Raw genomic sequence first — 16521 nt, forward strand, 5'->3', positions numbered from 1 at the left:
TAGCTTTCCTTTGAAAAAGAAAAGATTGATATGATATATATTAATTGCGTTTCTTTTTAAGTGCGACTGATGATATTGATTTGTTCATATCAGTTTAAAATTCCCCATGGATTGCCTTTTCATAGTTTTAAAGTTTTAATTTATATCTAAAGTAAACCAAAAATATCAATATATTAAGAAGATTGAGAAACAAATAATGATTAATAGTTTGCCTTGGAGACATTATATTAATTAGTTACAATGGTTCTGAACTAGACTATAGTAACACGAGTACACTCAGAACTGTTATTTGAGTCTTTTGTGATTCTGCTGTGTTTGTGCTTTTAATTTATCTCACGAGGAAAATCTTTTTTTATCATACCTTACATATATAACAAACAATTCTATTGGATAACAACTTATCACATGACATGGAATAATTCGGTTAATTTTCGTTTAATTGCAAGGGAGGTCTTATAATAGTTATCAAAAGTACCAGGATTATAATTTTATACGCCAGACGCGCGTTTCGTCTACATAAGACTCATCAGTGACGCTCAGATCAAAATAGTTAAAAAGCCAAACAAATACAAAGTTGAAGAGCATTGAGGACCCAAAATTCCAAAAAGTTGTGCCAAATACGGCTAAGGTAATCTACTCCTGGGGTAAGAAAATCCTTAGTTTTTCGAATAATTCAAAGTTTTGTAAACAGAAAATTTATAAAAATGACCATATAATTGATATTCATGTCAACACCAAAGTGCTGACTACTGGGCTGGTGATACCCTCGGGGACGAAACGTCCACCAGCAGTATAACCCTTAAAATTTACCTCAGTGGTGAATAACCCTCTGCTTTAAAAATTGAATAATTTCATATGTCTATTTAAAGTTAGTGAAGCTCATGCATGCATGGGCTAGGTATGTTGTGTTAGTCCATGTAAGTATGTACATTTTGTACAAGGTTAAAGTTAGTTGCTTTCGTCAATGCCTGTATGTAATAAGCTTAGTTATCAAGGTTCCATATTTTCATAATATAAAATGGTTCAGTCATGCTATCAAGTGTTTGTTATTCATTGAATAAGGTAAGTAATAATGCACAATATGCCTTTAAATCATAAATTTTACGTTTAATATGAAAACAACATCGATCATAAAAAAACATAATCAAACTAAAATCATGAAATAAAGCGATGAGAAATAATACATGTTTTCTAAACTTGATGTTGATATATTGTTATCATATTACAAATAATAAGTGTTCTTCTGTTAACATCATACCACATAGCGTTTTACGATTCACATCCAAAAACATTTAGAATATTGTTAAATGCTAGCATATAACAGCAGTTTGTTGTTATGTTTATATCCAATGACAGGGTTATGGAGATAACATCACTGAACAACCATATACAATACACAATTTGTTTCCCGGCTATAGGAATGACAAAGTGTTTTCAAGATAACAACCAAGTTCAAATTATTTTTATTTTTATATCCAAAAACAGAGTGTGCTCGAGTAAGCATCCAATAACATCTTTTTTTCATGCTTATATCCAATCGCATAGTGTTTTCAGGATAACAAACAATTACATTTATTGTTTTTTTATTTTTATTTTTAAAGATAGAGCGTTTTCGAGCAATCTGTACATTTTGCATGTTCTGTTCATGCTTATATCCAATGGCATTATGTTTTCAAGATAACCTCCAATTACCATTGTTTTCAGGTGTATATCAAATGACATTGTGTTTTTAAAAAATTATCCAATTACACATTGTTTTTATGTTTATACTCAATGGCATAGGGTTTTTTAAAAGATAACGTCCAATTATACACATTGTGTTGATGTTTATACCCAATGACATAATGTTTTTAAAAAATAACATCCAATTGCACATTGTGTTTTATGTTTATATCCAATGACTTAGTGTGTTTAAAAACAACGTTCGTACACATTGTTTTTATGTTTAAAACAAATGACACAGTGTTTTAAAAAGTAACGTTCAATTGCACTATGGTTTTATGTTTATAACAAATGACACAGTGTGTTTAAAAATAACGTCCAACTACACATTGTGTTTTTTGTGTATATCCAATGACAAAGTGTGTTTAAAATTAATGTCCAATTACACATTGTGTTTTGTTTTATGTTTATATCCAATGCCATAGTGTTTGAAAAATTAATCTCCAATAACACACTATTTTTAAGTTATATCCAACGAAATTGTTTGAAAAATCAACGTCCAATCACACATTGTTTTCAGGTTTACATGCAGTAAAATAGTATTTTTTTAAATGTACATTCAAGAACATGTACTGTATCAAAGTTAAAATTGAATGTCGTCAAAATAAATGTAAAACTCTCAGTAAGTTACATTTCTGTTCTCGCGATTTTACTCCCGGCCTTGCAGTATCGGATCCAGAAATTGTCATGATGGGGATTGGCACGGACTGCCCAAGAGGGGTCCCATTTATTCTGTGATTCTCTACATAATCGACAACATGTTCCGCCTCTTTTCAACTAACGATGATGGTTTTAACACGTGTACTGTCAGTATCATTTCCTGTTTGATTTTGTCGGTCTGTTCGACTGTAATTACATTTAATAATCTTCTTAAACGTTTCACGAAATTGTTTGCTCATTCCGCAGTAAATGAAAAAATTAAGGGGAAAACTTAAAAGAAGAAAAGAATTTGTTAGCAAAGAAATAACGGCATATTCCTTGTTACTCAAAAAGGAAATATGTTCCAATGAATTTTGAAAAACATGCAAAATTATTATAATAAAAAATGGTAATTCAGCTACAAGAAATATTCCTACAACAATAAAAAGCATAAGGTTTGTTCTGCTATTGAGATCCCTAATTCTGTGCTGTGATGTCATTTGTCTCCTTCTGCTATTAGCCTTTCGGATTTTTATTATAAGTAGAACATTTATAAAAAGTAGAATTAAACATGGAATTAAATGAATAAATATAGCTCGAAACCAAAAATAAAAATTATAGTATATTTTAGAATTATCCAACAGCCATGGGTTTACGGTTATTGCACATGTTTTAATAGTATCATTTGGGTGTGTATTAGACGGAGCATTAACCGGACTAAAGTTGTCTTCTAGGAAACGTGGGAAATGGCTCAAAATAGCCATATTAAAGATTATGACTATCACAATGACAATTTTACGCATAGTACACTTTTCTCGAATTCGAACATTTAAAGATCTATAAACAAACATATATCTTTGAATAGCCAGTGTAGTTGTCAGCCAAATTGAAGTTGTATGAAAAATTGCTGGTATATATTCTCCAATGTAAACGTAGATAACACACCAGTTTATCGATACCTTCTCGAGATAGTTTCCGAACGAGAAGAAATAAATGTACAATGGCAATGGAAATATACCAGTGCACAAATCAGAAATAGCCATTCCAGTGAAAAGTATATTTGTTGAAGACCGCATGTTTTTCTGCAGGAGAACAACACAGGCAAAAATGTTTGTAAACACAGTTAAGCAAATTATAATTGGAAACAAATATCCGTATACAGGGACGGCGTAGCCAATCGGTACGAAGTGTGTCAGATCCAGAAATGGTAGCCTTATATTGTCAATGTTCCTCGTTATATTTCCCTCTGCCATTGTAAAACACACATATATGAATAACTTCTAAAATGTCTGAGTTGAACCGATTCATAAACAGTTTTTATTCAAACCTCTGGAGCTGCACTAAAAGCTATATATGACTACAATAACATTACAGGTACCAATTGTTCTGCATCACTTCAGCATTTCGACAATAAAACGCTATTTTTGATGCTCGAAGCCAAAATATTTGAAAATTGAAAACAGTTTTTACATATCACTTGAGATTTAAAATATTTATTTGACTTATACGATATCACGATTTGATGACAAGAGTAAATTATTCATAATTTAATACTTATAAACAGATGTTCTAATTTTAACATGGATGTAGTGAGTATTATAACATTAACTAATTGTCCCATGACAATCATTAACCAGTATTAAAAATTCGTTCATTGAATACTATTTTAATGCTTCTTTCTAAATAAACAAAATTATGAAAAAGGTAGGTTGAGTACGGGTCTTATTTCGTCACTTATATTAAAACATGATAAAGTCATGAAAGTAGAATAATGCGAATGAAAAATGTTTTGCAATTTTCTATCAAATTTGTAATTTAGTTCAATGAATAAGATCAGTGCTATCATCATACTTTCAATGCAAATGTTCTCACAAATTAATCATCTTACTTTAAATGACAATGTTTTCTGTATATAATCATCATACTTTTAATTGCAAAGTTTTTATAATGTTATCAGGGTGCATTCAATGACAAATGTCCTCACAATGTAATTATGGTACTTTCAATGACAAATGTTTTCACAATGTAATTATGGTCCTTCAATGAGAATGTTTTTTACAATGTAATTTTGGTACTTTGAATGACAAATGTTTTCACAATGTAATCATGGTACTTACAATAACAAAAATGTAAGCATGGTACTTTCAATGACAAATGTTCTAACAACGTAATCATGGTAATTTCAATAACAAAAATGTAAAAAAAAATATGTAAGCATGGTACTTTCAATTACAAATATTATCACTACGTTATCATGGTCCTCTCAATGACAAATATGTTCACAATGTTATAATCATACTGTCGATAACAAAGTTTTCCCAATGTAATGATGATACTTTCAATGGCAATGTTTTTGCAATGTAATCATGGTACTTTCAATGACAGATGTTCACACAATGAAAACATGGTACCTTCAATGAGAGATGTTTACACAAGGTAATAGTGGTACTTTCAATGACAAATGCTTCTTACAATGTAATCATGGTACGTTCAATGACAGATGATCATACAATGTAAAAATGGTACTGTCAATGACAATTGTTTTCACAATGTAACGATATTTTTCAATGGAAATGTTTTCACAACGTAATCATGTTAGTTTCAATGACAAATGTTCTTCACGATATATAATCATCATACTTTTAATGACAATTGCTTTTACAATAGAATCATGGAACTTTCGATGACAATCTTTTTTACAATGTAATCATAGTACACTAATGTTCTCACAATGAAATCATGGTACTTTCAATGACAATGTTTTTACAATGTTATCATGGTACTTTCAATGACAAATGTTCTCACAACGACATCATGGTACTTTCAATGACAAATGTTTCCGCAATGTAATCATGGTACTTTTAATGATAAATGTTTTCACAATGTAATCATGGTACTTTCAATGACAAATGTGCTCACAATGTTGTCATAATACTTTCAATGACAAATGTTCTTAACATGTACGTATGGTATTTCCAATGACAAATTTTCATACAATGTAATCATGGTACTCCCAATCACAGATGTTCACACAATGTTAACATGGTAGGTTCAGTGGCACGATGAACTTTAGAATAATCTGGCGTGCTCACATAGAATTACAATGTTCAATGGATTACACACAACATTTTTGTCCTATGACATTGTGATGTCCAGATTCAAAATTTTAAAACAATTAGCTCAGGCCTACTCTCAGTGGCAAACCATCATCCTGCTTTCATTCAATAATCAAGAGTTCTGAGGCTTTTATTGACCAAAGGTCAAACCTGCATTTCAATGTTTTCAGTCTGAAAGAATTCAGTTACGTTTAATTGTTTTCTTAAAAGTTTTCCGAAATTGCGTACTCATTCCACAGTAAATAAAAAAGTTAATTGGAAAACTTAAAAAAATAAAGAAATTTGCTAGTATGGATACAAGTACAGCTTCTTCTGTATTAAAAAAGAAAATATTTTCGAATGTATTTTGGATAAATTGAAGTATAAATATTATCCCAGTCGGTAATTCAGCAATCAGAAAAACTGCTACAACAATAATCAGCATTTGGTTAGTCCTGTTTATGGACTCACTGCTTCTATTTTTTGACACCATTTGTCTTCTTCTTCTATTGGCCTTTGTGATTTTTAATGTCAGCAGAACATTCATAACAAGTAAAACCGTACATGGTATTAACTGTATGAAAATAGCCCGGAACAAGAACCTTAAACTATAATAAATGTCGACATACCCATACAACCATGGTTTCACACCTACAGTACATGTTCTTATAGTGTCATTCGGGTTAATGTTAGACGGGGCATCTACTTGAATAATGTCGTCTTCTACAAAACTTGAACAATTACATATAATAGACATACAAAAGACTATCAGAATGACAATAGCAATGTTTCGCATCGTGCAATTTTGTCGAACGTTTGAAGAACTACATACATACACATATCTATGAATAGCCAGTGTCACTGTCAGCCATACGGATGTTGTATGGAAAATGACTGGAATATTTAATCCAAAATTAAAGTATATGACACACCAGTCAATCGGTACCTTTTCCAAATAGTGTTCGAAGGAGTAAAAATAGATGTACAAAGGCAAAAGAAATATCCCAGTGCACATGTCAGATATAGCCAGTCCTGCGAGAATTATATTCGTCGGAGAACGCATGTTTTTCTGCATGAGAACAACACAGGCAAATGAATTTGTAATCACAGTCAAACAAATGACAATTGGTGACAAATACCCATATATAGGACCGGCGTAGTCAATCGGATATATGTTTCCGAGATCTAAGAATGGAAGAGTTCCTATTTCGTTGTTACTTGTTGTATTGTCCACTGCCATTGCTTTGATAAAATATTAAATGCTGTTATATCATATACTAAAACGGGTTTACAATGAGTATTAGTTAAAATCTGTTTAAAACCATCCAATTAATTCCAGATCCACACACCTCAATATGCGTAGTTATCAATGCTGTTTTACATTTCATTAAATGTCAAATTGTGCGCATGCGGCCACTTTATGGTATGACATTTTAATGTCAGGACAGCTGTATAGCAACGGTAATTATAGAAATAGGCAAACATAGTATGATTGTAAAGGAAATTACTTCTCACCAGAGTACAAATGACGTAAACTTTACCATCGTTCGGCCTTCAATTCCATACAGCAAGCAATAAATGGTCCCATGGATACACATATAATAATCACTCTGAATTTCGGATAAAAAAAAAGGCAAAATGGTATTATTGCCAATGAGAAAATCTGCATCAGAGAATGAAATGCGTTGAATTTAACAACTATATGTCATCGTATGGTCTTCAACAAAGGGAAAACCCCGTATTGCATTGCAAACTATAAATGGTCCCAATAAACCACCATGTTTATGAATACAACCTGGATTTCTGATATCCATTCGTACAAATAAGCAAATGCTTTTGAATGCCAATAAGGCAATTCTCTATCAGAAAACAAATGATGTATAACTTCCATATAGGTCATGTACGGCCTTCAACAATGAGAAAATCTCTTCCCAAACGCAAGCTATAAAAGCCTCTACATACCACACCTATCAGTGAAAAACTACAGAAAAAGAAGTGTTTCCTGCAGGTTTATGTTAATATGCTATCTTTTTGTTCCCAAAAAATGAAAAATGCCAGAATGAATTAATTACTTGCGCATCGAATGAAAAATCGTAACTTTCTTACTGCTTGTAATATGTCCATTTAACATATTTTGTTACCCCTATATGATTCTCTTATTACGGTATTATGACATCAGAAATAATTAGAGCAAACATTATCAGGTTTGATTTTGAAGATAGCTGTTCTGTAATTAAATGTTGGCCAACTGTCACAAAATTACTCTAGTGGTGCTAGGTAAACAAATATTAAAGACAGTAAAACAACGTTGTATATAGACATAGCTTATAGTTCATTTCATAAATTAAGAACACTCTTTTCCATCGAAATTGTTCTATTTCACAAAAAATCTCGTAAAGAAGCAGTAAACGAGTGTGTCTTAATATTTTATATATATATAATGTTAATTGATTTATTATACAGAAATCATAAATGTGAATTATTTTCAAATATCAGGTGAAATATTTAATAAAGAAGAAAATAAATAAAAACAAATACCAAAGTATCACAATTATAAGATACGACATACGTTCAATTTTTACTGATCAATTGGCCGAGATAAGTTATTTCAGCTACTAATAGTAATGTTAATGTCCTTCATAACATAAATGAAAAGAATTTGTATGATTACTAATGAGACAGTTATACACTTGGGACAAAATGACGTAGAATTTACCATTTGTAAAACAAATGCCAGAAAGATATAAAATGCAGCAGGTAATGTTTTTTTTTCTAATTTATAAAATAAAATTGAGAAAGTGAACGGAAATGTCAAAAAAACCTATAGCATTCTTTTGAATATTCATTAAAATTCTCAATTATATGTATTTCTTTTTAAGATATCAAGGTAATCAGCAAATAGGAAACAAACGTTTGATGTGTGTAACCCTGACAGTATACGCACATAGATAATGCAAAAGATCAAAATTATGTTTATTATCGCTGTATCGACTCAAAAATCCTACAAATTAAAAAAAAAAAAAAAGGAAAAAGTGTTATTAAAATGACTTTTTTTTAGTGATCAATATATTAAATATTTATAAAAATTTTGATATCAAAATCTATATTGTCGAACAAATAAAATGTCAGTAAGACAAATAGTTGGAGAATTTATCTAATTCATATAATTCATTTTGATCCATTACAGTTAAAATGTTTATGAATATTTATATAATATCATCTATTATTATGTTTTCGATATATTCGATATGTAATTTTTATTTTATTTTTGTTGTTCGGTTTTCGTTTCGATTTATAAAAAGGAAGATGTGGTATGTTTGCCAATGAGACAAATCTTCACAAAAGACGGAAATGACACAGCAATTAACAAATTTAGGTCACCGTCCGGCCTTAAACAATGAGCAAAGTCCATACCACATAGTCAGCTATAAAAGGCCCCGAAATGACAATGTAAAACAATTCAAACGAGAAAATTAACGGCCTTATTTATGTAAAAAAATGAAGAAAAAAAATGTTTTTTATAATTTAAATCTTTTGCAAGTGTAGTTGAATTCCCAGTAGAAATAACAAATACAAAATGTACATTCAAAACGTTAAATGGAATATTGGGGACTGCCACATGACCAATTTTTAATCTGAAATTAAAAACTGAATAGAGCTTATATTTTCCCAAGACTAAATTAAAGGGTAACGCATTTCAGGTTTTCTAAAAACGACTGTTTCAGAATAGAAAACACTTACCAAAACAAACGAATAAAAATAGTCGATATGATTTTAAATGGTAAACCTATCCATTAAAGACCAAAAAGTTGTTAACAACTATAAAGTACCGCACGTACTTCAACAACGAGCCAATCTGTACCGTATGACAAACTATTAAAGTCCACGCCATGACGAAGTGTGAAGCAAAATTAAAATTAAAGCCTTTAGCCACAGGATCTGCATACAATGACTATCATTTAAACACGCAACAATGGAAGAATAGAAGAATGGCTATTATCATCTTGCTAGAATGTAGATTGGCATGGTCAGTGGGTTTTCATAGAGTTATTGTCCGTTGCATAGTTTCTTGCATAATATGTTCTGTGTACTGTTTTGTTATAAGGGTTCAGAATGAGAAACATGCGTTACTTTATGTGCCTCTAAGCCTACCAAGAAAGAGTTGCGCAAGATTCCTCAGATGGTGGAGGACCCGGGATTTCTTTGTTTCTATGTAATGGTGAAACCATAGTTTGTTAGTATATTTTGTTGCAATGTTGTTATTAAGAACTTTATTACTATCCTTTTCTTCACCTAAAATGACAAAACAAAATATATTTAATAACAATCATCGGTATTACTTTTTTAACTAAATATTACCAAACAAACTGTACGCTGTATTTTGTTTGATTTATATGTGGGACAATATACATAACCATTATTTCTAAGATAATGATTGGTTCTTGTCGAAAAGATCAGATCCAAGACGAGAGTGGTAATTCACGTTAAACAAAGTATGTCAACATGCATAACATATCCAGCTTAAGCATTATTTGCCTGTCTTGCGATTAAATGTATGCCTGCCTAATGGCATAAATAAACTCAGCATATATACCTGGACTAAATATTGTATATACGCAGACGCGCGTTTCGTCTACAAAAGACTCATCAGTGACGCTCGAATCCAAAAAAGTTAAAAAGGCCAAATAAAGTACGAAGTTGAAGAGCTTTGAGGACCAACATTCCTAAAATTGTTGCCAAATCCAGCTAAGATAATCTATGCCTGAGGTAGAAAAGCCTTGTCATTTCAAAAATTCCAAATGTTGTAAACAGTTAATTTATAAATATATAACCATATCAATTAAAGTATTCCATTTGACTTGGATGTTTAGTTCTTATTGTGTTTTTTTATAATAGTTTTTAACAGCTACATGTAATAGATATATAGAATTTGACAATTAGTAAAAGAATAACATTTCATTATAAAGTAAGGAAATGTGGTATAGTTGCCAATCAGACTACTGTTTCTACTAGAAGCCAAATAATGTTTAATGCAACTAATCCTTTGTCACCGCCTTCCACAATTATCATAAGCCATATCGTTTTGCAATTTTAACTAGAAGAGACCACATTCTTAAAGTCATAATAAGCGATTGAAAGGTGAAAAATAATTTTATTCCAATTCTTGAACCAATGCATACAAACATCATCAACTTAGTCTTCTGTGCACGACTTTATCATTTTTTTCCCATAAATTTCGTATAATCGTCAATTTGTTTTCCAATCGGTCAGTGTTGTTGTGAAAATATGGCAGGTAATTAAACACCATGTATATCCCGATACAAATGAAACCGGACGTTGACGCGTTCGAATCGAACACACCATTTAACACGGAGTTCAGACAGTAAAATAATAATACTTTTAAAGAAAATCCAATATCTATTCTTCGGATATTTTGCTCCAATATATTCTTTGCCAAAATACTCATTAGGTACTAACAGATTTTTTCAAATATGTGACATTTTAAAAATACAAACATTAAAAAGGACCGACGATATCAATGATAAAACGTGCTTGTTGTTTTTAGATACTCAAAAATAATTTTTCCCGTAACTCATAGCTTTTAAAACATACATTTTTTTGAAAATTTCATAGTTTAAATTAACATACTTATTCAGATCGTATCTCTATGTTTGGTATAGAACCAGAAAAATACACGTCTTAAAGTGTCTTTATTTTCATGTTTTGTACGCTTCATTGTCATTACTCCTTTTTATACTGTACGCTTCCTTGACACACTATTGCGTTTGTCAATGAATTGTGCATGTATTAAATTATGCTTTGATACGAATATAACCAATATGCATGGTAGAAAATAATAGTTTACCACCATTACATACAGGCATTATCCCATAATATCCGTTGACTTGTGTTGTTGGAACATTCTTAAAGGTATTTTGTACATTGTGTACATGTAAAAAACAATTATGTATACGAAAGTGTAAATTGGTAGAAAAAAAGGTAAAATCACACAATTACTGAACTTTGAGTAAAAAATGAAATCGGAAAATCAATAATCACATGTCAAAATCAAATGACAAAACACATAAAAAACGAATGGACAACAACTGTCATATTCCTGACTTGGTACAGGCATTTTCCAATGTAAAATATGGTTGGTTAAACCTGGTTTTATAGCTCTTAACCTCTCAATTTGTACGTCAGTCTCATCAAATTCCGTGATATTTACAATGATGCGTGAACTAAACAGTCATAATAAATAAAATAGTCCAAATATGGGTACAACAGTCATCATAGTGTTACAATTTTACAGTCATATGAAACGAGTGAGTGGTGAAAAATAATGTTTATCCAATTCTTGAACCAATGCATGTATATATCATAAACTAAGTCTTCTGTTCACGATTTGATCATTATTTTCGCAAATATATCATAAAATCATAATTTGTTTTTCTCTCTGTCTGTTTTGATTTAACAAATATGGCTGCTTATTAAATGAGGTGTTTTGAAGCCGAGTTTTACCGATTGTCACCTTATAGTAAACAAATCACAAAAAAGCATTGAAAATACAATTACTCGACAGATGCATATATGGCTTAGCTTAGCTAACAGATACACACGTCCGATTTCTAATTGGATACAAATTTTGAAAGTGTTTACGTGATAGTCAATGTACGGTTAGGGGATGGGTTGTGTGCCCCGCTCACATGTTTAATCCCGCCATATTATGTATGTGCCTCTCTTAAACCAGGAGCGTGTAATACAGTAGTTATATATATTTTTCATTCACTCTTTTGAGAATAAATTAGGCTATTAGTTTTCTCGTATAAATTGTTTTACATTTGGTCTTTTGCGAAGAAATGGATTATAGACTTTTGGTCTGAATCTTAGAGGCGAGTCCTAGGGGGTCATAGATTACAATTAAGTTACATTCAGGCTACAACAACAAATAGAAGTTTTTACGACCTTCACTGGCTATACAGCCCTTGCACGGTCGGTTGATGATACAGAATATATGTATACAATTTACAACTTATAGCCACCCACAATAATACAGTTTCTTTAATGTGAAGATGTAAAGATTAAGATATAATTTTTAATACTTAACTAGTTTGCTTTCTTCAATTATGTTTTTTTTATATTTTACATTTTAAGGTATACAGATTTTGCTTAACTTCCTCGAACATTACAGTCTTTCTACTGTGATGGCAAAATCTAAATGATTTGTAATTCTGGTTTTTATCAGCACCTTAGTGTCTACCCACCCGTATGCCTTTCATCCAAATTTTGACTTATTTCGGAGACGACCGAAGGGGCCATATTTATATTTCCCAGTTACACTTGGCGTCATCGGTTAAGTAAGCATCAATCATCAACCTAGCCTTGGTCATTTGCTCTGTTTCTTCTTTAATGTCTTAAAAGTTACGAATACAAAATGAAACGTTTCACAGTTGGTACTGACCAATATCTGCACCGTATTATTTGTTTATTACGAGTACGCAATGGCTGATTGTTGGTTGCTTAACGTTCACTTGCAAATATGTCATGCGTGTTCAGTATAATCCCAAAGTTGCAACACATACTACATGTAGGTTCTGGAAGGAGGCCCTCCAGAATTACGTCTGAGAATGTTGGACTGCCACTGGATAAAATAAGGTAAATTGAATAAGGACATAAATATGTCTTTCAAGAGGCCATTTATGGACCTCTCATAAAGTTTTTGCGGGGGTTCGCACAGTGTATTACCGTGGTGTTCTGTCTACACGAGACATTGGATATTATATTCCCATTCAGACTGGACGCGACTGCGTACTTTTACATCCCTCAAAACTAAACGGGTGGCCAACTCCGGTCAAGTTTTACTGCCGGTCGGAAAAAAAGACTAAAGTGACCTTATCTAATAGTATATTTCTCACCCTTTACCAGGTTCTTTGATAAAAAAAATATGTTTGGCCACAATGTAGAAAGTTTTGCTGTACCTGTTAAATTCAAACATCACTTAACAGTATTACAATATATGCGTACTCATAAGATCGTACATTCTCTTGATACTGTTTACTTGTAATTATTTGGTATTGCACAAGTTAATGCGCTTTATTAGGTCTTTACCTATATCCGTTGGATATATACTGACAAATACTTTAGATACATGATTTACCTACCATAGTTGTAATTCGCATTGAAATAACTATCATGTACTTCAATTACTCCTTTGTCGATAGTTTATGTTTATAGTTTTTGTGCCTTGTATCGACATTTTAAGTTGAGCTAATTGCAACTGTACAGGTGTTTTTTTTAACATGTTGTGCTATCACGCAAGTGTCCCTTGTTAAGGAGAGGGTTGGGGGCTCGCATTTTTGTTTGTATCGGTCCAACGGCAGGAGCGTGTAGTATATATACATTGGTTATATAGATCTGCCTTTTTTTTCTTTTTTAACACATAATTATTATGTTATCAATATATAACCGTTGGTTTCCTCGTTTTAATTATTTCACATCTTTTTTTATATATCGGGGCCATTTTTAGCTGACTATATATGGTATAGGTTTTCCTCATTTTAAAATGTTGTACATTGGACTATAATAATTTATAAATACACCCTCTTCATTCAAACTTTATTTCCTCTGGAATATATCTATTAACTGTTCATCTAATCTGGAATAACATTGAAAGTCCCAATGTTCAATAGAAACATTCCTATCAGATGTACGCTGGTCTCAAATTAAACATTGAAATTTTGGCCTTTCTATGACAGATATTTTAAGTTCAACTAATTTGACTAAGTAAACAGATAAACATTTACAATAAAATACAGAAAAAAAGTCGCCGACACCATATAAAAAAGGGGTCGATGGGCAATATTTTTAAGACATTCAAATAGATAAAACCAGAGGATTCCGAAATTCGGACAAAAATTCCAAAACATGACAAGCGAACATCCTTAAATGAAGCTGGTCTGTATGAACTTTACCTTACATTATCATAGATTTGCATTCACTAGGAAAAACATTCAACAGACCTTCACAATAAATGCTAAAAAGTTTACAGTCGGTTAAACTCTGTAAATATAATCTTGCACCAATACAAAACTGCAATCCTGGTTTATATGATGCGTTTATTTACAACCACTGAGTGGATGCTACTGCTGGTGGATTTAACATTCCCAAAGGGTTTCACCAGTTAAGTAGTAAGCACTTATCATGTGCAGACATGAATTATCATTGATATGGTCATAATTATGAATAAAAACTGTTTACAAAACTTAAATATTTTTAAATACTAAAGCTTTTCTATATTCGGAATATATTACCTTAACTGCATTTGGCAAAAACTGTAAGGAATTGTTGGTCCTAATTGCTCTGCAACTACTTAATTGTCCTTTTTAATAAAAATTATTCGAGCGTGACTATATTGAGCATGTTGAGTATTTTATAGACGAAACGCGCATCTGGCTCAAATACAAAATTAATCCTGGTTCATATGAGGAGTTTATACATTATAAACAGCAGGGAATACACGGAGGACTTAATTGAACTTGTTATTTTCTCCTATAGGTTGCATTTCTGTAAATATTGACAATGCAAATTCCCTAAGGAACTCCCTTTTTGACTAAAACTGTACCACTTTTACTAGACAGTTTTGAAAAAAAAACATATCCTAGAATGGAAATTTCACATGAACTACTTTTTTTTTCAAAATTCAACATATCGGGCTTTGCGGCATATTTTCAATGGTTCCCCGAACTTCTAAGAGTTTAAACTTATACTAAATTTCTTAACTATCCCTACCTCGACTGTAGGGTTACCATAGATTTCAATATAAACAATATTAACATGTACATTTTCTGGTAACTTTATGTTATGTCTCGAAAAGATACAACCTACAGATCACAACTGGGAACCAGTATGTTAACAAACATTAATTTTCTATGAATATTCTAAATCTCCCTAAAAGAGGCGTCACCGTGGTTTAAGAAATAACTGTATTTACAAAGTGCAACTTACACAGGCCTAACAAAATGATATATAACAACTACTGCCAATTTCAATAGGATTTTACGATGAGGTTTCATGAAAATGTCTGTGCTGTGTTGTTTATTTTTGTTATGATGTGGCTGTTTTATTGAGATCCTGTAATATCTCCATCTTTCTAATTTAAGTGTCGTTTTTTGTACTAATTAGTAAATATAGCACTGTGTAGGTTTTCACCTGTATGTTTTAATTTTCAACTAATGAACTAATGATCTAGAAAGGGTTAGGTCATGTTGTTGCTGTTTATGGTTTTCTATACATTTTGTGGTTTAGTCATTGTTGAAGACCATTCATTAAATCCTCGCCCTCTGGTATTTATTGAACATGTGTTTTACATGTATCGCAAAATCTCGTATTTAATATCAAACCGGAAGTTTGTAAGACTAGAACCTTGTTATGTTTAAGTACCTTGTTTTATACACTGGGGTCCCGGTATGTTTAATTGCCTTTATATATGAAATATGTTACATGCAAAAATATATTTTAACAATACAATACAATATGTTTTATTTGAAAACACTCAGTCACATTCACACGTGAAACAAATGGTAAATACAATCAAAATGCAATCACAAACAATCATCAAAAGAAAAAAAACAACTTTGAAATGGAATATTTTAACAATGATTAATAATTACTATAGTTTATAGTATTTTAGTTAAACATAAACAGTACCAGCTTTGAATTTTGTTGGCAAACACAACTATTTTGATTCCATCTGATTGTCTGTCAGTATATCTGTCAGGCTTCTTTCTGGACCAAGTAATATTTGTTATTAATTGTTTTATTATCAATTGTTTGTTATTTATTGTTTGTTATTTATTTGGCTGTTTTGGTTTTTTTGTGAAGGTCAGGTGTTAGTGATTTACTATAAGATGGTTTTTTGATGATACCATTAACATGTCTTCATAGTATACAATGTACAGAATAAGAAACAATTTAAACATCTCCAAATGAAGGAGCACAATTGATTGAAAGTTGAATTATAAAACAAAAATTGGCAATAGCTTTTGAAGAATTTGCAAGAAAAATG

At 31.3% G+C, this 16521-nt stretch overlaps 1 protein-coding gene across 1 annotated transcript; it reads right to left on the minus strand.

Annotated features, from left to right (window-relative positions):
- Positions 1–5658: 5658 nt before the first annotated feature.
- On the minus strand, positions 5659–6696 carry LOC134701334 (sex peptide receptor-like). The gene has a single exon (XM_063562473.1). It carries the CDS (start codon positions 6694–6696, stop codon positions 5659–5661), a length of 1038 nt encoding a protein of 345 aa, XP_063418543.1.
- Between the last annotated feature and the right edge of the window lie 9825 nt (positions 6697–16521).

This window comes from Mytilus trossulus, unplaced genomic scaffold, assembly GCF_036588685.1.
Source record: "Mytilus trossulus isolate FHL-02 unplaced genomic scaffold, PNRI_Mtr1.1.1.hap1 h1tg000236l__unscaffolded, whole genome shotgun sequence".
NCBI lineage: Eukaryota > Metazoa > Mollusca > Bivalvia > Mytilida > Mytilidae > Mytilus > Mytilus trossulus.

Coding starts and splice junctions, on each gene's coding strand:
- LOC134701334 (XM_063562473.1), bottom strand. CDS start 6,696: ATGGCAGTGGACAATACAACAAGTAACAACGAAATAGGAACTCTTCCA.